This window comes from Ochlerotatus camptorhynchus, unplaced genomic scaffold, assembly GCF_037179485.1.
Source record: "Ochlerotatus camptorhynchus isolate MF236.1 unplaced genomic scaffold, CSIRO-AGI_Acam_v1.1 ptg000530l, whole genome shotgun sequence".
Lineage (NCBI taxonomy): Eukaryota > Metazoa > Arthropoda > Insecta > Diptera > Culicidae > Ochlerotatus > Ochlerotatus camptorhynchus.
Window position 1 is genome coordinate 3,064,996 of NW_027041014.1, and position 25,444 is coordinate 3,090,439.

At 37.7% G+C, this 25,444-nt stretch overlaps 1 protein-coding gene across 9 annotated transcripts in view; it reads left to right on the forward strand.

Moving 5' to 3' along the window:
• The window catches only part of Rdl (Resistant to dieldrin), a 300,052-nt gene that overhangs the window by 212,684 nt on the left and 61,924 nt on the right, over positions 1-25,444 (forward strand). For 7 of the 9 annotated variants that reach the window (XR_010518699.1, XM_065236166.1, XM_065236173.1 and 4 more), the window contains exon 7: positions 7,865-8,002. The exons of the other annotated variants lie outside the window; for them this stretch is intronic. Coding sequence is in view for 6 of the 7 variants with exons in the window: in XM_065236166.1 (XP_065092238.1) it covers positions 7,865-8,002 (138 nt within the window). In the remaining variant the exon portion in view is untranslated. The remainder of the gene's footprint in view (positions 1-7,864; positions 8,003-25,444) is intronic. 9 annotated transcript variants of the gene reach the window in all.

A 25,444-nucleotide genomic window follows, 5' to 3' on the forward strand; every position in this document is an offset into this window, starting at 1 on the left:
TAAAAGTGCACTTTTATTAGCGTTTGGCGCTACAACAACATTTAATTTTCCTTGGTGTATGTCGCCGTAGGCAGGCTGAAAAATCACATTAGTCGTTGCAGAACACTGAATGAATTCAGTCAAATAAGTCAAACCATTTTGTGGTCATGCAATTGCTTTCGAAGTTTTAGTAAAGCTACTTATTGACATGTTTTGGTGATGTCAAAAAAGCGGGTCGCAGAATCCCATTTATGCCGTCAAATTCCTCTTATGCTAAAAAAAAAATCCAGAAAATCGAATGCCACTAGTCTAGTCTTGAATTTGAACCAAATTCCCCATGTAGTCATCACTCTTATTTTCATCATCGCTATTTTCGAAGCGAGAATTCAAATGGATGATGTTTTATTTTTATGAAAAGCATCTAATAATGGATAACAGTAACTCATTTAAAGCGTAAAAGCATTACTCATTAATGAGTTAAGCCACTTTTCTTAAAAATGGGTCTTCTTTTATCCATTAATGGGATATTTCAAGTTAGCGTGACTAGCACACTTGTCACTTACATGATGTTTTACATTTGTTGACTGGTGGAGTACAATCGACGACTGTAGAAGTTCAAACTATGACTGATTTCGGCTTATTAGTCTAATACTCCAGTTTAGAACATTCTAATAAATTCACTTCCAACCAGTTTCCTCTGAAGAAGGAACGTGCTGAAACTTTGGGACGAATAATGAACTTGTCGTTCTAAACTAGAGTATTAGACTGATAAGGCAAAATCAGACATACCGTATGCGTGATAATATTTGCACCATTGAGCAATGTCAAAATTAAAAAAAATCTCAAAAATTTCGTTTTCGAGTCTTAAACTATGTTAATCATCGATCAAGTTTCCACTTGCTGCAATTACGGCTTCCACATGCTTCCGACCACATATCCTTCGCCCAGAACGGAAGATGTTCCTACAACCACTTCTGAGTGCGGTTCGAGGTGTGGCACGGAGCCCATCTTGTTGAAATACAATATTTGGCTTCGTACCGTACTATTCTTTGATCCACGGAAGAACATACTTACTTAAAATCCCGATGTAGACCTCAGTGTTGACCTTGTCGCCTTCTGGAATGAACACCGGGTCCATTTTTTTTGCCATCGGAAGCCACCAATTCAAACACCATAACGCTAGCAGGATGGTTGGTCATATACACGTTCTTGTGCTCGTCGGCCACGTCTTTTACCGGAAGAGAACTATTTACCGTCGGTTCTGGAATTTGATACGGAATCGACGGTAAACATGCTCTCGAAGGTGAACAGGATTACCGGATTTTTTCCCCTACCTGATAGTGGTGTTCGTATGTGTGCACGAGCTACCAGTTATGCCAAACCAAACGTTTAAAAATGCTAATATATCGCTTCGAAAAAGTAATCGAGAATTGTTGTTTATCGATTTTTGGTTGATCTTATCGAAGAAATTCCACGAAGATCTTTTAAGATTCGGAATACATTTGCCTCCAGCATTAGTGGTATTCCATGCTCGACCAGAGCTACGTCAAAACCTGTAAATATGCCTTTTTCATGCACTACCAACATAGAGTGCGCCACGCGAGTTCGAGAGGAAACGTCAACCAAACCGTTTGTTTACATCAGAATAAGGATTTTTCATTAAACATCTTGCCAATTATTTCAAGATTTTCCACAGATCTAAACTGATTTGTACCTCAACTATTCACACACAAGAAATCCGGAAGATCATAACCACCAAGGAATTATTCTAATTTTCCATTTTTTTTCATCAAAAATGTTGCTGAACACCAGCAGGATTTTTGCAAAAACGATACAGAATTTAATTTTTCAACTAGAGAGTTTTGGAGCATATATGAATCAATTTACCAGGAATAGTGAAAAAGTGTTCCATTCCCTATGCCTCACGGCAGAAATTTCTGCTCAGAACACTCTTTTTGACGTTCTCGTATTCACCACCAGAGGCTGCATCGATAGCTTAGTTTCTATTAAAAAAGCTTACACGCTTATTCTGGTCAACTCAAAATTGAGTTGAATGTACTCATCTCAGCGGCAAGTAGGGCTACTCAAAATTGAGCATCCTTATGTTGACTCTCTTTTGAGTAAACTACGTTCTCACGTAGACTGATTCGAATCCACTCAGCGATATTTTCAGTTGTGGGGGGTTTTTGTTTTGATTTTATTTAAGGAAATGCGTGTTCGACCGGAGCAGAAAATGGTTCAACACCATTGCCCTAAGCAATTTCTACTTACCTGAAGGAATTTCCGCCCGTTTTGAGTGAAACATGCACCCGTTTTCTAGGACGTTTCCTCCAACATTGTTAACATTTTTTCAAAGTCCAGGATTTTGCTGACTGAGTGGCTTTTACTCAGTTTGACATTTCTCGTTTACTCAGTTTTTGATAACTCGATACATCGGACGAAAGTGAGTACGATCGACTCACACGGTGAGTAAACTGAAGTTAGCGTGTATACCGTGTCCGGATTGTAATGCCGTCTTCTGTAGAAAAATGCAGTTCGACAGTGAGCATGCATAAGGGCGTATACGCGATGATCGATTCTCTTCATCGTTTTTCTCTTTGCATTGCTACAGCTAAGCGAAACAATTTTGTAGAATTTGTTCAATGTAGAGTTGTAATAGGTTGTATTGGCTTTCAAAAGCAACAACAAACGCACCGACAAACGTTAAATCTAGCGAGTTATTAAGAAAAGAGAAAATCGATGAAGAGAATCGATCATCGCGTATACGCCCTTATGAATGCTCACTGTCGAGTTAAATGGATCCACTCAATGTCGAAACATTTCTTTCGTACCACTCTAAGCTAAGTCATTTAACCGTTTCTCAATATTCAAATCAACAAACGAATGAAATAATTTAATTTTACGTTCGTAGCTCGATATACTTCAAAGTTCGATGATAGCCACGCTTTTAACTAGAAGATCCATAATAGGCCAATCCAGGCATGGACAATCATTTGCATTCATTTAGTGCATTCATTTACATTCATTTGCCTCTAACTTTTTTCTTCAACAGCATTCTGCAAAATAATGTATAAAGCTTTTGTAGGTTTTGCTATTAGCTACAACTTTTGTTAACAAGTCAAAGCCGTATCTCTTATGCATGACGAAGCAGAGCGAACAGAAGCCACTACTGTTTTTCAGTGAATGTATTTTACATTCACTGAAAACAGTAACATGTTCTGTCCACTCTAGTTCGTGATACATACGAGATAAAGATTTGAGTTTTGAGCAAAAGTTGTAGCTGATAACAAAACATACTAAAGCTTTATACATCATTTTGCAGAATGCTGTTGAAGAAAAAAGTTAGAGGCAAATGAATGTATGAAATGAATGCAAATGATTTTCCATGCCTGGGCCAATCTGTTTCTCCGAGTAAAGGGTGTCACGATCAAAATATGGTCAAACAAAAATGCGAGTAAATTAATTATTTAAAAAAAAAAAAAAACAAATAATTTTTCTTTATTGACCGAATCCGAATTGCCGTCGTTTAACTCCTGCCATCAGATTCTGTACAGTACCCCCCGGTATACTTTCTTCACCACAGAACGCCAGTTTGCCTTAAACTGCTTCTCGCTTCCAAGAGTTTTTGGATCCTCTTCAGGTTCCGCTCGACTGGGCGGAGCTCTGGCGAGTTGGGAGGATTCTTGTCCTTGGGCACCACCTGTACGTTGTTGGCAGAATACCGCTCCATGGCCATTTTTCCTTAATGGCAGGATGCCAAATCCGGCCAAAACAGCACGGAACAAACGATTTAAAATTGGCTCACTACTTGACTAGCCTATTGGTCCCAAGCAAATCGATTAACGTATTCCATTCTAGTTGAAATTCTAGTACTTCGCTATGTTCGTGTTGATTCTCTATGAAAATTTGACAGATTAAATGAGGGGTTCGTGGATTTTCCTGTTTCGAGGGGTGCCTCGATTAGCTTGGGACCGAAGATCAGAGCTGAGCCAAAAAGTTGAGCATGTTTCATCGGAAACTTTCGGTCTTAGAGTTGCCTCTATGGAACAATCGTGTTGCTTCAGGGAAGGTAGCAGGTATTTTTTTTTGGTTTATGATCCCGGTTGCAATAAAAATGGACCATCTCCTTGATCTCGTAGTTGTATTGTTTTGACTATATCATTTTTAATTCTGTATGGCTGTACACCAGCGGTAGTCTGGAAAATGAGGAAAAACAAGTGATTTCTTGTGGTCTACTCAAGACGAGACTAGTGGCATTGGATACATCTCGATAATTCTTGACGGCATGAGTAAATAGGGATTTAGGGTAAGATATCTTTTTCTGGCAATAGATAGTCATTAAGGTTGCCAATGAAATGTATGGGAAAAAAGTGACCATCGAGTTTTTCAAACCGACCATATACAAAATGTTCATTGCCTTGAGAAAATAACCTATGCCCAATTTGGGCTCAATTGAATGATTTGGGGTGGCACCATCTGATCAAGGTACATGAAATTTTGGAAACCATTTTTTGTTATGCCATATGCAAAATGCGTGAAACGTCGAGATCCAAACACTTAGAAAAAATAATGTAAATTTGGGTGCTCTGAGACTGACACATACGAGCGTCAATTTTGACATAAAATTGAGTCACAATAGACGCAAAATTCAGCTCAATTAAACGTTCTTTTCGTCGACTAACGAACTTTTCAGTCCCGGAGCGCTTAATTTTACATGACATGTTTGTTTACGGCTCATCTTTTATAATGAGAGACAGAGAAGGATTAGTAATTTCCATTTAATTCCACTACCTTATTTGCTTATCCTTGACAGATACGCGTATTTCGTATACAATGTGCAGACGTCTTCAGTGTCTTGTACTAATACCAGTCGAGTATTAGTACAAGACACTGAAGAAGTCTGCACATTGTAGACGAAATACGCGTATCTGTCAAGGATAAGCAAATAAGGTAGTGTAATTAAATGGAAATTACTAATCCTTATCTCTCTCATTATACAGGTATTCCACTAAAACGCCCATATTCATCAGGATTCATCTTTTATGACAAAGATGGATTCCGTCACGTGAAAAATTAGTTATTTCTAAGTGTGTAGTGTAACTTAAAATGGTATTTCTGTCATATTGTATAATTTAACGAAGAAGTTATAAATCCCAGAAAGCAAATTTTTAACTAAAGCGTGCTTTTGCAGATAACACTAGATCTCGTCGTTCCATGTATTTTAAAGTCATTTGGTTAAAAAATACGCTTTAACCATATGTTTTGTATTACTTCTGCGTGAAGTCAAAGATTTACATAGTTGAAGATGCTAATTTCAAATAACAGACTAAAGTGGTATTTTTATACGATTGATGAGGAGATGAGAGTATAGAGTTGATAGTTCCGTAAGAGTACGACAGTGTGAAAATTGTATATAGAGCGTAGAAAGCGAGCAAGAACAACTTTTTAGGAAGGTACAAATCGGTTTGATCATCTCCCCTTACCAAACTCCTTTCTACTCTCTATATACATTTTTCACACTGCCGTACTCTAACGGAACTATCAACTCTATACTTTCATCTCCTCATCTATGGTATAAAAATTATCACTTTAGTCTGTTATTTGAAATTAGCATATTCAACTATACTATACAAAATACGATTTTCTAAATGTTTGGGAAATTTTTCAGATGAAAATAGTTTAAACTTTAACAATTTTACGTCACCCGATTGAGCCCAAATTTTACATAGGGTCTTTTTTTGAGGCAATGAACATTTTGTGTGCGATCGGTTTAATTTTTATTTTTTTCATTGGCACCTGAATATTTTTTCTTTATTAGATTTTCAAGAGTTTGTTGCTTCAAAAAACAGAAGGGTCTTTCAGAAGATAACCAGAATACTAGCTACTCTAATAGCGCAGACAAACAGACACAACTCTCGCGATCACATACTTCGCAAATAAGGGTTTAGTAGGGAATGTGCTCGCATTTGTCTTGGCGGTGCAACTGAAGCGTTTTTTGAATAATTTTCATTTAAGTGTTATGTCTGTGCTAATAGTTTCTAACAAAAACGATTTGAGCCAGACACAGTGTCGTCATCTATCGTTTAAAGAAAAAAAAACTTCAGTCGAATTCAATATAGCAAGGATGACAACCGCAACCGCCACCGAACTTTGTATTTTATCTATTTTCTATCCAGACTGCATTTTGGGGTTTTGATATGCTATTCGTCCTTTGTTTAATGATTTTACATTATTCCATGGCGTTTTTTTCTCTCAACAAACACATTACATAAACTTAGCGCTCGATAAAAAATATCTTGCCAAATGGAAAAATAATCACTGCAGGACAACGCTTCCCCATTGAAGCGCTTTCTTCCATAAAATGGAGCATCAAGTTCTAGTGTTGGAATGCAGCAATGTCTTCATTTGGAGCGGAATTTTCCGAAATTCATCTTATATTTTACGTTTTGACATCTGCAATATGAATAAAAGATTCTCAAATAGTTAGTTAGTTAGTTATCTTTATTAAGGAGACTTTCAGCCGAACGCTGGTTCGTCTCCGGCTGTTCTCAAATACTATTTGAAGCTAGCTCAAAAATGCATTTACAACGTACTCTTATTCATATTCATCATTTTGCTATTTGTTAAATTAAGTTGGACCATTTGAGTTTTGGATTCAAGCGTTCCCTTTTGAAGATGATTCATACAAATGCTTAAAAGTTATCTTCTTTGAACCATTTTCCTTCCGCAAAGTATACTCAATCCTGCGACTTGTTTGTGAACTACAGGAAACTTTTCAATATTTCAGACCACCCCCTAATGTTCATAACCTACCGTTCCATCGATCAAGAAATCCACCTGAAACTGCAACAGTCCAACCAATAAATCGCATCCAAACAAAAAAAAAAAAAACACTTTCAGATTCAATTTTGAAAATCAGCTTCAGCAATATTGTGTTCTTGAGTTTCGTTTTCGTTTCTAACATAAACTAAAGAAAAACAAACTACCAGTGTGAGTGTAGGAGCATAGGCTGCAGCCATCCGGCAAACCCTGGCAGCCACTTGCTCGTCTCGATCTTGCGCACTTTTTGACAATGCGACAAGAACTCGCTACTGCCACCCCCACCATCATCATCGCCGACAGAAGGCCCTACACCTGCCGGAATCACCATTAGTATTTTTTTTGCTATCTCTAGAATTTAATCTTTATAACCAGAAGAAATGCAAAAAATAGGGTTTTCTACCTTGGTTGATTTTGATTTCCTTTTCCCGCTACTACCAGTATTTATACCTAATTAGAGAATGTATTTTTTTTTGGTTACTGGCATCCACATACTGGTACCCTGTACTTATCATACTAGTATCTCTCTCTCTTGCTCTTAGATCAGACACGGTGACAATTGGGGCACTTTCAGACCTCCCGGAAGCCCAATTGGCACTCAGCGAGATCTATCGTCCCATGTTTCGTGTCCACTTTCGATAATAGTCCTTTTAATTCCAGCGCGGTTAAGCCCAAAATCGGCTTGCCTTAGAACACCCAAGTGTGTACACTTAGAGTTCAGTAGATTGCCAAGAATATGATGTTAATTAGAACAGTATAATACTTAAAAATCAGATCGAAGAAAATCGTGAGAGAAAAACTAGAGTGCTAGCAACCACAGTCGAACGATCATAGTTCAGATGAAGCACAGGAACATAACAACCAGTGAATAGCGTATCTTGTACCTATTGTTTTTCAACCAAACTAAGTGTCATCTCAACTTGTATATCTCTATACCACCGTTAAGTTGTGTCTAATTTTTTGCATATTTTCTCAACCCTCGTTTTCTTAACGCATATGTCAAAAACCAAAAATACCAAACAAAAAAATTGTGCCGCAAAACTCTATTCCTCTCGCTCCTCCAAAGTCGGATACACGATGCGAGATATCCGATATAAATGGAATGAAGGCCCCAATTCAGTCGGAGTCTCGAGTGAAGTATCTTTGCCTCAGTTTAAGGTTTTGGGACACCGTCAGCGTGCTATGGAAATCAGTCTCACAACAGGTACCTGTAGACGGTCACCGATTTTTTGATTTCTTGCTCATTCAGTTTTCCTCATTTTACTCTCAATATACTCCCCCACCTCCCTCTTTATCAATCAACAAAAATCGACTTACAAAAAAAAAATACCATACCTTACTATCGTTCTTTCGTTTGCTCTTCTGTACGTAATTACCCACCTCTATTTCTATATATACAAATATATCTCGCTCATCTCTACTGTTATGCCGCAAAAATCAATCAACCCCAAAATCCTATTATAGTTATCAACTTATCAGATAGTGCCAAATCGCAAAAAAAAAAAACGAACCAATCAACGCAAATGATAGTCAAAATTTTCTCGTTTTTCAGTTTCATATTTCAAAGTTTTCGGTTCTTCTTTCAACCCCACCATCACAACCACCACCACCACCCCCACCACCACTCTCAGAATCGAGAATCCAAACGAAAATCCACGTGTTCCGTTCCGTTTCAGTTCCGTTTTCGATCAGTATACATTCATAGCGCTGAGAATTATAAAATAGATAAAACAAAAATCTCCCCCACCACTCCATTATCATTGGAATGCGAATTTCATCACCACCACCACCATCACCACCTAGTTAGTGACCTAACCTTCCGGGAATCAATTCCATGTGTCAACATTTTCCGATAATTGCATAATCGGGAAAAACTTGATACATATATCCATTTCTTTCCATTCGCCCCTTTTTCGCTTTCCACACCCGACTCCGGTCAAGTGGAAATCAAAATTTGTGGCGGTTCATAATAATTGTTGTTATGTATTGTTATTATTATTATTATCATTTATGGATATATTCCCCCCCAACCTCTCCAGTGGCAGAGTGACAGCAGCGAACGAAATGAAGCCGTCACCGTGTATGTGTGTGTATTCAGCGAAATTAACAGAACAAAAAAAAAAATGAAAAGTTTAATAATGGCACGCCCGTGGTAATGCGATCATCCGTGGAGAGAGTCGATTGACATCCGAATGTCGGTCTCGGATCGAATGTGTATATTTTAAATATTTATTATTTGCTATCATCGTGCATGTGATGATACTGCACGGTTCGATTGACCTCTTTGAAGGGGAAAGGTTGTTTCGGAAAGGTTAAATTGATTGGCCTTAAATTTTGCTATAGTTATGAAAAACAGTTGATCAGTGTGATAATGTGCGGAAACATTTCAAACTGTGTGTGAGTGTGTGTTCAGTTGATAGTTTGATTCATGGTTTAGAACCGCTGCATGGGTAGTATTCGAATGAATGGAACAGTACCAAAAACAAGTGGGTGATAAGACAATCGATCAAGAAAAGAATCAGAAGACTTTGCCAATGGATGAGCAAGGGGAAGATCTCATCTGCCAAATGTCATCAGCACCAGGCTTCGACGTTTAGAGAGCGTGGATAGTACTTTTTGTTCATCTCTAAAACGAGATGAATCACATACAATTTGAGCTGATTAAAAGCTGAATAAGCCTTTTTTTTTAGAAGAAGGAGCATACTTTTACCTCAAATCTGATTCAGCATTTAATGTTTGTTGGGTCGGAAACATTCGATCATACTAAGTGAAGCACTTTGACTCTAAAATTAATGATGACAAGATCAAGAACGGCCTGGAAAGATCAGATTAGGAAATATCCAACGCAAATTTAAATGCTCAGGAACAAGCATGGAAAATCATTTGTAGGTTTTGTTATTAGCTACAACTTTTGTTAACAACTCAAAAACCGTATCTCTTATGCATGACGAACCAGAGCGAACAGAATCCACTACTGTTTTTCAGTGAATGTGTTTTACATTCACTGAAAAACAGTAACAAGTTCTGTTCGCTCTACTTCGTGATGCATAAGAGATACAGATTTGAGTTATGGACAAAAGTTGTAGCTAATAACAAAACCTACTAAAGCTCTTTACATAATTTTGCGCAATGCTGTTTATGAAAAAAGTTAGAGGCAAATGAATGTAAATGAATGCACGAAATGAATGCAAATGATTTTCCATGCCTGCTCAGGAACAATCTGAGGGTAGTTTGTGGGCTACTAAGCGCATGTAATAGAAACTTCCATTAGAAAATCGTTGATTCAGGTTAACTTTTGGAAGAAAATTCCAGAAGAAGCCGTTTCTAAGGAAAACTAGAAGATAGAATCACATGGAGAAACTTCCAGAGGAAGACGAAATAAACTTCTGGGAGAATTCGATAGATACTTTCAGTAGAATTTTAAAGGAACTTCCTGGATAAGATGAAAGAAACATCTTGGGGACGTTGGAAGAATCTTCCTGAGGTAGTTTGGAAGCAACTTCTTAAGAAAATTGCAACTTCTTCAGGTGGAAGTCAGAATTTGTTTGGGACAGTCGATAAAAACTTCAGGAGAAGTTTTGGTAAACAATTTCGGATGAAAGAGACTTCTGGGAGATGTCTATTGAAATTTCCGGTGGAAATCGGCACCCTTTATTTTTTTTTCCAATTTCAAAAGAAATTTAATTTCATTTTAACATAGATGCTCCAGCTACTACAGCAACTTAATTATTATGATATTTATCTTAGTGTTTTCACATTGTTCCGTTAGCAATTCAGTATCTTAAAAAGGTTTTCTATACCTGCATGTCTGTATAACAATTGACATCTTAAAACTAAAAACTAAAACTAAATATTATCTAAATATAAAGGGAATTAATCGCTGCAATTGAGGATTTAACCAGGGAAGCAACTTCAATATCATCTTCAGAACTTTGTTCTGATTCTTTTGAAGTGCTTTTTTCCTGGTAGTGCAACAACTAGACCATATTGGAACAGCGTAAAGCATGGCTGGTCTAAAAACTTTTTTAAATATTAGAAGTTTATTCTTCAGGCAGAGTTTGAATTTTCTGTTTATAAGAAGATACAAACGTATACATATTTATTGAATTTGGTTTGAATGGCCCTCAATGCGATCTTTAAAAGTTAATTTTTGGTCAAGATATTTCACTTGGAACCAAGAAATTGGAACTCCGTTCATAGTGACTATGTGACTACTACTAAGTTTCAAAAAGGAATCTCTAGGCTTATGTGGGAATATTATAAGTTGAGTTTTTGAAGCGTTGGGAGAAATCTTCCATTTTTGTAAATAAGAAGAGGAAATATCTAAACTTTTCTGCAGTCTGCTGCAAATTACACGAAGACTTCTTCCTTTAGCGGAAATGCCTGTGTCATCAGCGAACAAAGATTTGTGGCAACCCTGAGGCAAATCAGGGAGGTCCGAAGTCAACATGTTATACAATATAGGCCCAAGAATGCTACCCTGAGGAATTCCTGCTCTAACAGGTAGTCGATCAGATTTGGAATTTTGATAATTTACCTGCAGATTTCTGTCAGCTAAATAATTTTGAACTAATTTCATAATGTAAAGAGGAAAATTAAACTTTTTCAATTTAGCAATCAAACCTTCATGCCAAACACTGTCGAATGCTTTTTCTATATCTAGAAGAGCAACTTCAGTTGAGTGGCCTTCAGATTTGTTTGAACGAATTAAATTGGTAACTCTTAAGAGTTGATGAGTAGTTGAATGCCCATGGCGAAATCCAAACTGCTCATCTGCAAAAATTGAGTTCGTATTGATGTGAAGCATCATTCTATTCAAAATTATCTTTTCAAAAAGTTTACTTATTGAAGAAAGCAAACTTATTGAACGGTAGCTAGAAGCTTCAGCTGGATTTTTATCCGGCTTCAAAATTGGAACAACTTTTGCATTATTCCATTTACCAGGAAAGTATGCCAACTGGAAACATCTTTTAAATAATTTTACCAAGAAAGACAAGGTACTCTCTGGGAGTTTTTTGATGAGGATGCTTTCGTGTTTTGAAAGTTTTTAGTTATAGATCTTACTTCGTCCAAATCAGTCCCCCAGGAATCATCAAAAATATTTTTCAGAGAGAAAATATTCTGATAATCCCGAGCAACCTGATTCTCATTAGGACTAGTAAGACCCAAACTGAAATTATGGGAACTCTCGAATTGCTTAGCAAGTTTCTGAGGTTTTTCCAAATTTGTGATCAAAATTTTACCACCTTCTTTAAGCGCTGGAAGAGGCTTTAGAGGTTTTTTCAAAAGTTTTGTGAGCTTCCAAAAGGGTTAGGAACTCGGGTCTAATTTCGAAACATTATTTTCAAAAGTTTTGTTCCGCAGGACAGAGAATCGCATTTTAATTTGTTTTTCGCAAATCTCACCAGCTCACTTTCATGGCAGGATTGCGTGTTCTTTGATAATGCCTCCTACGGACATTTTTCAGACGGGTCAAGAGCTGACGATCGTCGTCTATTATAATTGAATCGAATTTTTCCTCGCATTGTGGTACTGAGGCAGCTCTTGCTTCAACTATAGAAGTAGTCAGAGATTCAAGAGCATAATTAATTTCATCTTTGGTTTGCAAAGGAATGTTTGGATTGAAGTTATATTCCATAAATGTTCAATATTGCTCCCAATCAGCTCTATGGTAATTGAAAGTAGAGCTGTTGGGATTACAAATTATTTCTTGGGATATTTCAAAAGTTACTGGAAGATGATCAGAACCGAAGTCAGCATGGGTAACCAATTGGCTACAATGTTGACATGAATCAGTTAAGACCAAATCAATAGTTGATGGATTTCTTGCTGAAGAAAACCACGTTGGCCTGTTTGGATATTGAATAGTGTAATAACCTGCAGAACAATTATCAAACAGAATATTATCATTGGAATTGCTTTGTGCATTATCCCATGAGCGGTGTTTTGCATTAAAATCAATAATGAAGAATTTAGACCTATGACGGGTAAGTTTCTGAAGGTCACTTTTGAAAAAATTCTTTTGCTGGCCCACCCATTGGAATGGGAAATAGGCAGCTATAAACGTAAGTTGTCCAAATTTTGTTTCAACAGAAACTCTCAAAGTTTCATAAACTTTGGCTTCAAATGAAGAAATAATTTTATGTTTGATTCGTCTATGAACAATGATGGCAACGCCACCACAGGCTCCATCAAGACGATCATTTCGATAAATGACGTAATTTTCGTCCCTTTTAACCTTATGGTCAGGTTTGAGGAACGTATCAGTTATAACGGCAATATGCACGTTATGAACTCTAAAAAAGTTAAATAGCTCGTCTTCATTATCTTTAAGAGATCGAGCAATTCTAATTTCAGATATTTAATGATGCCATTACTGAATTTCAAATTCATGACAATATTGTTCGCAAATTTTACTCCAGTTTGAATAGCATCAAACATGGAGTTAGTTTTTAACATATCAGTAATCATGTCAATTAATGATTTCTGTAGAAATTCTATTTTATGAGCAGTAATGCTTCCTAAGTCAAAATTATCAAAATTTCCCTTAGAAGAACGTTGGTTAGTATCTTAATTTCTACCCGCTGCAATAGCAGCATAGGTAGCTCCATTAACTCACTGAACATTGTTAGCAGCGAGGGAAGTAGGTATAGATGAAAAATTTGAAGCAGGGGTGATATTTGTACCTAGGGGTACGAATGTAGAATTTGTTCCTCGCTGACCGTTGTTAACAGCAGAGGAATTTGTACCTGGTCGGAAACATGGAGCGTGGAAACGCTGTCGCGTAGAACGAGATTGTAAGATCAATGCGAGTCTTACATTCCCAAAAATTGGAAATTGTGGTTTTCACCACAATTTGAACATTAAAATTTCTTAGGATCTTCCTTCGCAGGACAGTCGTCCTTTGCGTGAGAGGAATCACCACAATCCATGCATGTAGCTGGCATGTAGCAATTTTTAGCTCCTCGACCCCATCCCTGGCACTTACGGCACTGGATGAGGTTTTGAAAATTTCTTCCAGTCTTCCTGAAGTGTTCCCACTTCACTCGGACATGGAGCATAAGGCTAGCTTTTTCCAAGGCCTTAAAGTTGTATAGTTCACTAGACTTGAAGTGAACTAAATAAAAAAAAAACACATTAGAAATCCCGTTATGTGAATCACTAGGACGGGATTTAATTTTCATTTTGATTAGTTGGTGAGGCATAAATCCGAGTAATTTTGTCAGTTCATCTTTGATCTGATCCAGACATTCACTACTGGGCAGACCTTTCATGACAACCTTGAACAGACGTTCAGTTTTGGTGCAATAAATAAGTAAAAAATGTGTGTTGCTTCTCAGTAAGGTACTTCAGAAGACGTTTGAATCGGTCCAAGGTTTCAGGCAATACACGGCATTCACCTCTACGGCCAATTTGAAGTGAAAACTTGAATTTCACGATGTTCAGAAGTTCCGTGCGAAGAGCATGGAAATCGGAAGTGGTTACAACAATAGGGGGGACTTTTTCCTTTTCCAATCTAATCCTATCTAACACCAACACAGCCAGTTCTTGAAAGCAACCTGGAAAACGATATATATACCTACATCATTTTTCTTGTCTATTTGATATATGTTTCACATCGAAGATGCGTCACACATATCAAAACGGCCAGGCCCACTGTGCAGCATTTAAGGGGCAAGATTATTCAGAAAACATCGGGCCTGTTTAAATCTTCGACGATGCTTCAGAATCCAATAAATGGATGAAACGTGGACATCTCGTACCGCACGTTCCTATTTAGGTAATTATATGATTGGTTGGTCGTTGAAAGCATCAAAGCTAGAAAGGTTAAGTGATGCTCCATTATCTTTTGTCGGTTGGGGCATGAGCACTAAATCTTGTCCTAGCCTTTTATGACTTATGGCTATAGCGCCATTACTCGCTTTCTAAAAAGAGAAGAGAGAAAGGAAAAGGAGAACGACAAAGGGAAAAGGATTATGTGAAATTTATTAACATAAACAATATTTTTGGTTTGAAATATACAATATAGAAATGCATAACGGCACGGTGGTCACTACCCGAGTCTTGTCACTATTAAATTGTACCCATTCAATTTTCGCAACAAGCCCGAAAATTTAATGTTGCCAAAATCAAACGGTCTTATTTTGAAATTCAATTTATGATTTGGTTGACTTCGGACCACTGCGAGGCATCGCCATGACATAGACGTTACTAATGTTAAATCTTTTATTGAAAGTTGTAATCACAATTTTTAATTTAAATTTCGTTCTATCTTAGCACGTCGCCAAAATAAAACCCCGTGTCAAAAGCGAACGGTTTTGTGATTTTGTTGCTAAAATCGAACCGTGGCTAAATCAAACGACTACTGTACAAATATTTAAATTAAATAAATGGTAAGCTCTCACCAGATTCTGCATTTGTTTGTGACCATTCAACACTGTTGACCATCATAATCACAAGTGTTAATAAGTAGGAACGAACTCACCAAATGAATCCATGACCAATGTCAACAAAATGTAATTGTATGGTGCTACTGGAACTTTCATGGTCTACCTTTCTTGTTTGAATCAGGATGATATCCACCTGGAACTATTGAACAGAATTAACATGTTACCTCTCCTTAGATACATCCTGATTCCTGGTGATTCCTTTTTTTCAGGGAGAATTTCCTGTAGTCCTGTATCTGTTTCAGCTAATATGAAATATCACTAGAAGAGTCCCCAGGATCAGCCCTTGTGGTTCATTTCTCCGTGACGTCGTCGCAAACGAAAGAACGTCGGGGTTTACTGGAAGAGTTTGTTTTCGGAGCTGCTGCCCTCTGGAGCTTTGAAAAAACTTCACAAGGCAGAGCTTAATCCTCCCAATAGGGGGAACTTTTTCCTTTTTGACATTAAGCCGGGAATGCGTAATGGAATTTGGCCTGGATGATGGATCATTTTCATCATTCGTATGCATATCAAATTAATTGCTCAATTGAATTTCATCAGAAGGGGGATCAAGCAATTGCCATTTTCTTTTGCGCTTCCAAACAGATTACTATAAGAAATCGAAGGATCGAAGAGGACTTTTGCAAGTCGATGGCAAAGCAGGATTACCTTGAGTAGGGTCCAAACAAGGATCGAAGAGGCATAAGAGTCAAACAAGGTAGATATTTTACAAGTAATATGCTGTTTAAATTTGTTGCAGCTCTAGGTAGCAGTAACATCTTCTTGATCAAAAAGAAAATAGAACGATGCCATTCTGTTACATGTTAAGGTGGAAGAAAATACCAGGGGAGAGTTGATTGTAACTGGAATAAGTTGCATATTAGTAACCACTGCTTTTCAGTGACAAGTGTGCTACTAGAGTACTTCCAAGGGAAGATTAAATACTCTTCAGAAAGCTAAAATATGAACATTCAGACGCAACTTTGTAAAGTATGTCCCAATTTCAAGGAATTACTGGGATGAGCCATCAGCTGTTCCTTGATTCTTGGGTAACCAAAAACAGAGAGTCAACACTAGTCAAAAGAACATCAAGCATAAGACATATTTATAGATTGATAATTTTTAGAGCATTCAAGGCTCATAAAATATAACATTAATTCAAAAGTAAAAGACTCTCACAAAAGTTTTGTCGGAAACTTGAGCGGTGGTAGGCAATAATCATGTTGATTATAAAAAAATCTGTAGAAAATCTCAAAAATTGGTATTCTGAGGAACCTATACAGAAAAGTATTACGTTCGAAAATCGATAAAAATACGAATAAATCGCTACGACGCCCATATACCAACTTGTTGTTAATAAATATACGTTTGATTGAGCTAACTTTCGCGTCTTTTATGACTCAATGTTATGTCAAAATTGACGCTCGTATATGTCAGTATCAGAGCATCTAAATTTACACGAATTTTTCAAAGTGTGTAAGCTAAATTTTGAAGATTTTTCAACTTTGGATTTTCAGCAACATATACAATATAAATTAACATTAACATCCCACTTTCTGCAGCTAAGATTTAGTTTGCACCATTTTCACACATTAAGTTGATCCAAATGTACGGGAGATTGGAGTACCAGACCCATTCCCATCTGCACTTAACATGCCAACGTTGTGCTGCCCTAGAGGCTCAAATAAGCGATTATGCCTTTAATTTTCAATTTGCCGCACAAGCAAACACAAGCGTTAAAGAGCAAATCGTTCAGCATTAGCTAAGAAATACGCACATAAAATCAAGTCAACCTAAGTCGGTTCGCTGCTGGACGGAAAATTGATTCCAATCTGTAGGCTGTTTACAGCCCAAATAACCGACCAATGCATTATTGTGAGTGACACCCCAGAAAAGGGACCCGAAAGCGGAAAACGAGCGGCCTAATAAAACAAGATTAGTAACCTTCCGAGTGTGGTGCCACCTCGTGTCGAGGTTGGTTGCCGTAGTTATCAGCAATCGCACATTTAGATTTAACTGTCACAGGGATCGTAAAAGCCAGCGAGCCTCCAATGTCACACAGTAGTGAGTCGGTTTTAGCAGAACACTTGGAACTAAGTGCCCGAGCATCATTGAAAGCCGCAAACGTTCTTTATGTTTTGCCGCATTGTCCGGTTTCTGCCTCTAAATGATCACATTACCACATACGTGCAAGGAAAAGAAGCGAGAGAAAAACAACTAATTTACTACCCATGCCGTCCTGCACAGAACAGCAGATTTTCGAACCTGCTGCTCAACTGCCACCACCATCACCATCTCATTCAAGATTAGATTAGCCAAGTGTGTACAGGCCGCAAGTGCTGCCGCCGCAGTGACATACGAAGCGAATCCATAATCAGCCACCCCCCGCCCACCGTTCTCCGTAGTAATTAATTCACCTCCATGTTCCGTCATGTTCATCTAGATCGGATTCTCCTTCCACATTTTCATCATACAGTAATCACTCAACCGATCGGAGAACCCAAAACCCAAGCTCCCCCTCCACCTCCTCCTGCTCCTGCTCCTGCTCCATCACGTATGGCTCAATTTGGTACTGTACTCCCTCGCACTGTGTACGTGTTCGTCTCGCGTCGCACCCCGGGGGCTCGCATGGTCCGCACCCATCCGTGGCGGGTCCCTTTGTGGTTTGTGTGATGGGAGGGGGGAGTACACCCCAATACAAACAGGCCGCCCCCCCCTAACTCTCCCCTTCATTACCGTCATCACAAAGTAAAAAAAAAAACAAAACGAAAGACCTTTCTAACCGCCATCGTCTAGTAGCCTAATCTGTGTGCCTGTGTGATCACAGGGCGCTTACTGTGGGGTGTCTCCCAATTTCTCAGATTTGACGTATCGGTTGGAATTTCAGTTGATATATATTGTATAATTGTATTGTATTGTATATTCTTCGGTTTATGTTGTTGTTGTGACTCACTCACTCTCACTCTACGTTTGTTTGGACCAGATTTTGCTTATTCCCTTTTTCTTCCAAACCACCACCAGCCAGAAATCCCCCCTGTCCTTAATTGTAACTCCCCCGATCATCTGAACAAAGTAAAACCTAAACAAACCAAATAGTCGGGATAGCTTTGAGATTGACCATACACAGAAATCGATTTTGACAATCCAATCGAACTGCTCGCACACGAATCGTACCAGAAGGATCTTGATTTTTGCGCCTTGATCAATCGAAGTCTTACACTGTCACTTGGTTAGGAAACGGGATTTTCAATGATTTTGGGTCTCAGCTGTTAGCTTGTGAAAGTTCACAATTTGCACTAGTGTTAAGATATCTTTGAAACATTTGGTAATTGGCTAATCGGTATGTAGGTGCAATATGAAATAGGAATCAAATTTTCTGACCGGGGTGATTTGCGATAGATTTGTTGCTACACGTATTTTTTTTTGTAAAAACTAATCGGTTCAATGCTAGTTCAGACGTGGCATTCCGTTCGTTGTAATCCTAATCTTAATCTCCGTTAGCATGTAAGTAACGTTTGACGGTATAGTTTAACCGGGGCCCCTAGCATATCGGGTTAGAATTAAGAGATTTTTTTTTATTCTTTCGGAAGGGATGCATGGCATTTGTACGACGGAACCGGGAACGTGCTATTTGTATTTGAACCTGGCAGAATCTTAATTGAATGCTAATGGCTCCTTCTTCAGGACACATTTTATTTATGTGCTGTCGTTTTGATCAATGGTTTATTGATTTGTAATTAAAGTTAATGTTTCAATTGGATGAACAGCGCCAAGTGGTTAGATTTTCATTATTATTAGAATGATTGATATTATTCAAGCTGTGGAACTCTCACAAGCTTAAACTCATTTCAGCACAGCTGTTTCTTTTAGAATTCGGGTTCAGTTAAATTCCGTAAGTGAAAAATCAGCTCTAACCCGGGATTGATTGAGGCCCGAGGCTGTGGTCTCAAACCTCTCTTTAGTTTGGCTAGCCGGCAATGCTAGCATTGTTGCTATGTATACAGGGTTGATTGGGAATACACTTTTAACACTTTTAACAATGGTCATAACGGTTGAACGCTTGCATGAATTTTTGATATCAGTATATTCCAGATATACTTTATATATAACCATCAACTAAGCATACTTTAATTCAAATCTCTCTCTCATTACCTTAATTACCAGCCACATTTGTCACGAAAATTAACCACATCTGGCACGCACGATTCAGCAACAGCACTTTTTGAGTCCTGGCGATGCGTCTAAGCTCTGATATTGAACGGATTTTCCAAGATTGGTTCCATTGTACCTCTATAATGATGTGAAAAATAAATGTTTCATTCTTTCCCAGAGATTTCAGTTTCAGATTTATGACTAGTTCTATTTTCATGTCCGTGGCTGCTAATAATTGCAAACAAATGAAATTTCAAATCCTTCTATCAATTTAAGCTGATATTTGTACACACTTTAAAACAAACAAAAATGAACATTTATCCATTTAACCCATAGAGAATTGCATATTTGTATAATCGGTTATTCTGAATAAACCTGTACTAATTTTTCTGGAATGGTACAGATTTTTTTACTTTTTTCCATATAGAAATATGTATTATAATTTTTAGATGTTTGTAAAAAAATCAACAGATTTATAAAAATGTCTGAAGCTGAAAAACGTGGCATTCGTTGATCGTCTTTCCACTTTCGCTGCAGCACGGCCAGCATTTGTATAATGGGCTCCATGCACACTGCAATCTGATTTACAACCTGCTCGAAGAGTCCCGCAGTCATTTCAGAAAAAAAAACTTTAGTAATTTTTAATGAAACACATTATTTTGCTTCATTTAGTGCATTTTGGAACTGATGAGTTATAGCAAGCACTTGTTTGAAATGGTTTCAGGTCCTATAATTGAATTACGGTTAACGACTTTTCAGTCAATATTAATTGTTAATGAGAAAGTTAGAATATACTGAGTGGTGAGCACATGTCATCGGTAAGAGACGTGTGTGTTAGAAAATTTGCTGAGAAATCAAGGGCACCGATGGTATTCGAACCCACAATTCTTATTCAGTACAGGGGTGCATTGCCAATCATACAACGGTGGACCTATGATATACGGATGTGTTTGACATCTTACCGATGATATGTGCTTACCTCTCAGTATCTTCAAACTTTCTCCTAAATATGTAAAATTTATTTCGTTTTTAAATAAAACATTAATTGTTTATTATTATTTTTCATTAAAATTAACCAGGGAAATGGCTCAAATGTTGGCCCATGGATATATAAATTAAGCTAATCGATAAAAATCTCTGGTTCTTAATATTTTCTTAGAACAAAAATTCGTCGAACAAGAACTTTTGGTCGACAAATAAAAATAAATGATTATGAGTTCTTGTTCGACGGTTTTGACAGTTTTCACATTTTTTTTTTAATAAAAAAGGTCGAGTGCCTTTTGCGATATTCGGGTTTTTGGTATTTCTCAGATTTTTTACTTAAAATAAAAAAAAAACATGTTTTGTTTATTTTTCTAAAAAAGACATTATTACAAGTTTTTCTCAGACGTAACATTATTATTTAAAAAAAATTAATTTGTTTTCGCATTTTGCCTAGACTTGCTCTTATAAATAAGGGCTGATCAGTTTATAAAACCGGACACACACTTTCAGTCACAACTTTATTATTCGACTACAGCTTTCCCCCGAAGAACGAGTCAAACAACTGAGCTCTACCCACCGCTTTTTCTCGGTGGGTTTTCAACCAAGCACTATGATTTTCTGCGAGTGACTAGTTCTCCATTGGCACTAATCACATGCAAAAAATCAGACCGACTGGTTGAAACCCCGCCGAGAAACAGTGGTGGGTGCAACTCAGTGGGTAACGCGTTCTTCGGGGGATAGCTGTACTTAGCTTTATACTTTCTTGGGCAAGTTTTTAACTCAACTTATAAGATACATGGGAAAAATGATAATTGTACCGTTCAAATTCATATGTAAGGCATGCTATTTCAAAGTAAATATCAAAGCTTTTCGAAAAAAAAGTGTTATTTAATTAGGGCTGCCAAGATTCCAACTTCGGACACTTGTATTTGAGGAGATTCAAACTCCGGACACTTCCAATTCTATTTGTTCTTATTATTTTATTCGTTTATTATACCTTCGTTATATTTGAATTCATTTTTAATGTCGTTTAATCTTATGAAATTATCAGTGAGAAATTGTGATCATATTTCCGACAATGATTTGTTTGAGAATGTTGAAAGTGCTTTAATCTTTTCGCCAGCAATGCAATCATTCAGGCGTGATACCTTTAAATAATTGTTGTTAAAACCCGGGCTGGCTAAAGGAACAAGCGTGACATTTTTCAAATGTTTATATCATATAGGTGGGCAGGTTCTTCATATAATTATAAAATGTTCGAAGTATGAATCAGACCGGTACTCATGTCAAACACCGGGATATTTTTTTAAAAATTGTGTCAAGCCAGATATTTTCTATTTCAGTTCTTCTGAAAGATGATACACACGAAATAAAATACAGCTTTCCCCCGAAGAACGCGTTACCCATTTGGTTGCACCCACCGCTTTGTCTCGGTGGGTTTTCAACCAAGCGCTCTGATTTTCTGCGAGTAGTCACTCCATTCTTCATTGACCCTACTCACATGCAAAAAATCATACCGACTGGTTGAAACCCCGCCGAGAAAAAGCGGTGGGTGCAACTCAGTGGGTAACGCGTTCTTCGGGGATAGCTGTAAATATGATTTTCATAGAACAAACTGTTTGTACGATTTCGCTCAATTTTCAGTGCCACTTTTCATTCAACGTTTTCAACTTCAGAAAATTAGCAGTAATGTCTCAAACATTATGATTCTTCGTAATACTTTAAGTTCAAGCTATTCAGTGACAGTTGCCATTAAATTTCAATTGAATATACACATTTGAAACACTTAAAATAAATTTAAAGACTGGTCCACTTAGAATCCGGACACGTAAAACCAGGTGAAGGTTGGGAAAATGGCGGCTTCGACATGACAGACTATTTTCGGCAACCCAAATTGAAACGCTAATTTCGCTGGATTTTCTTACAAAAACACTTCGCTGAATGCATTTAAACGTTTCTTTAGACTAGGGTCTGTAGATTATTTTGATCTTAAAGAGATTGAAAATAGGGTCGCCTACTTTTTTAAAAAGCGAAAAAAAGTCGTTACACGTTTTTTTAAAGGTGTGTTTATGGGCTTTGCAAGTGGCTTAAGATCAACCATTTAGATTAATTAGCAGAAATTTTCATAATTAGCCAGAATACATTCATGCTTCCTACATATGGATCCTGGAGACAACGGAACGGTCCTCCGGAAGATCCGGAACATTCTTAAAAGCGGTAAATCTATAAAGCTGATCCAAGCTGATATAAGATAGAATTTGGAGTCGTGCCATATACATGCACCAGGATGGCTATGAGACCATCCTCCGCGAGAGTATTCATAAGAGTGATAATTCAATGAAACTGATTCTAGAGCTCCGTGTTTTTTTTTAATCGTATTCTGAAATGATTACATTTTTCCCTCTACCAACACATACGTGAGGGCTAGATCTCCACACCACCAGGTTGCACGAATTCAACTGTATTGCTAAATATGCATGGACACACATACACTGTTAAAGTAAGCTGGTTCAATTCAAGATTTTTGGCTAAGATTCAGCCATTTTGAAATCCTCAGCTTACAAAAAATTCAAGGAATTTCATATAAACAAGATCGTTGATTGGCTGATGCTCATAGCCATCCGGGCCATGTTTATGTCACGACCCCAAATTCATTCTTATAGCATAGTTCCTAATATTTTTGAAAAAAAAAAAACTGCGGTACTCTAGGATCAGTTTCATGGATGGACTACTTTTATGGATCTTCCGGAGGACAGTCCCAAGGTCATTCGAGTCATTGTTTATGTCACGACCCTAAATTCTTTCTAATATCACAGTTCTTGGATCAGGATCAGTTTCATAGATCTTTTGTGGAGGTTTCGGATCTTCCGGAGGACGATACCATGGCCATCCAGGTCCATGTTTATGTCACAACCCCAAATTCTTTCTTATCACACAATTTCTAATGTTTTCGAAAAAAAAAACCGTTCCGTTGTCTCCAGGATCCATATACACAAACCATGACTGCATTCTGGCTAATTATGATCATTTGTGCCCATTGATCTAAATTATAGATCTTAAGCCACTTGCAAAACCCATAAACACACCTTAAAAAAAAACGTGTAACGACTCTTTTTGCTTTTAAAAAAGTTAGAGGTACCACAATTTTTGAAATTCAGCAAGAAATGGCTAAGTTATGTTATTGCTAACTTGCCGTTACACACTTTGCGGAGGCTTCGTAGTCGGCGTAAAGTTTTTTACCCACCGTATTCGGAGTGCTAATTTGATTATATTTTTACCACTGAGAAAAAGCAATCTAGCAAGGTTTTCTTGAAATGAAACACACGCACTACAAAATGCTGCTGGTTGCGAGTTGCCGATCAAAGCACAGCATCTCAAATAGAAAGGTTGCCGAATAAAAATATGTAACCCACAATAGTTGCTCTCACTAGAGAAGATTGGAGCTTTGTAAAAGCATTTCAAAACAGTTTTTGACAATTCTTTCGACTGAAACTGTTAGAGCAGCTGGCAGCAAAAGATTGTAAACAAACCAATACTGCATAGGCTAAGAGAAAAAGGCTATAGAAAGATGGTCGCTGCTTAGGTTGCCGAGAATTGACGAGTGCACGGATGGATTAGAGTTCACTCACTCGACAAAAAGTGACACAACAGCGGGGCCCTGTTAACTAAAAATGAACACATGAATAATACTCGCGTAACATTTGAAAAAGGCCTATCAACTTTGGTAAATAATTTGCTAGGTCCTTTTCACGAGAACCGAAGTACGGCCACGCAAACCAAGAGCACTATGGGGAAGGGGAGAATTTCCTTTGCCCGATGGTGTTGGTAGTTTACGTGAGCGTATTCGGTTCGCGCGAAAAAGGCTTAACAAGTTTTGTGTACATAAGTTGATAGACCCGTTTCAAATGTTACGTGAGTATTATTCATGTGTTCATTTTTAGTAAACAGGGCCCCGCTGTTGTGTCACTTTTTGTCGTGTGAGTGAAGTCAAATCCATCCTTGCACTCGTCAATACGTCAATTCCCCTATGGGTCATTCCAGCGCAAGTGGTAGCCAGAATTGGCCAAAATGCTGGATTTTCGAAATTTTTAAAAATTTCAACTTTCATAAGAGATTACCCCACAACCAAATAAACTATTCGTTAGCATATAATGTTAATTTGAAGGTTTTTTTTTAATGTAGATTCTTATAAGTGTACCCACATTTTGATTTTGTTATAGTAACTACAGTTAACAGGCTGATTATCGGCAGGTATTCAAATTGTCAAAAAATTGCATATTTTCACCATGGGCGGGATTTTTTATTTCTTAATATTTTGGTCTCAAATTTTCAAACAAAACAGTTGTCCTCTAACCAATCAAACAGATTAATTGTAGATGACTAATTTAGACCTGACCTGCTAAATTCCGCTTGTACTCCCGCCATTGCTCCAAGATGGTGTGCAAAATTTGAAGTGATCAGAGCTAGGCTCCCACATTAATCCTAGTGTGTTTACGCTGGAATCAGCTGATTCAAGCTCCAGAATAGAACGACTGTCCCTCAAGTCTTCTGGTACGTTTATCAGCAATTCACTCGAATTGGAGTTCCACTTTCGAAGGGTGAAGCCGGCTGAATGTATCAGCGCTATAATTTCTTGAATCAATGCCTTGCCTTCCGCGATGTCATCTACACCTGACAGCCTGTCATCCACATAGAAATCCTGTCTGAGCACTTTTGCAGCTAACGGATATGTTGATTCTCCATCTTCCGACAAACGTTGCAAACATTTTGTAGCGAGATAGGGCGCAGAAGCAGTTCCGTACGTGACCGTTTTTAATTGATAAGTACGAATCGGTTCGTTTACGTTGTCCCTCCAAACAATGTTCAAGAACAGACGATCAGCTATGTGCTTCAGGACCATGCGATACATTTTAGCTACGTCAGCAATCAGAACATAGCGATGTAGACGAAAGCGTATGGAAATGTCTTAAATATCATCCTGCACTACTGGTCCTACCATCAGGGCTTCATTAAGCGAAATTCCACTCGACGCACGGCAGATGTGCTGATCTGACTTGTGATTGTTGCTGCTGTCGGGATTGCAT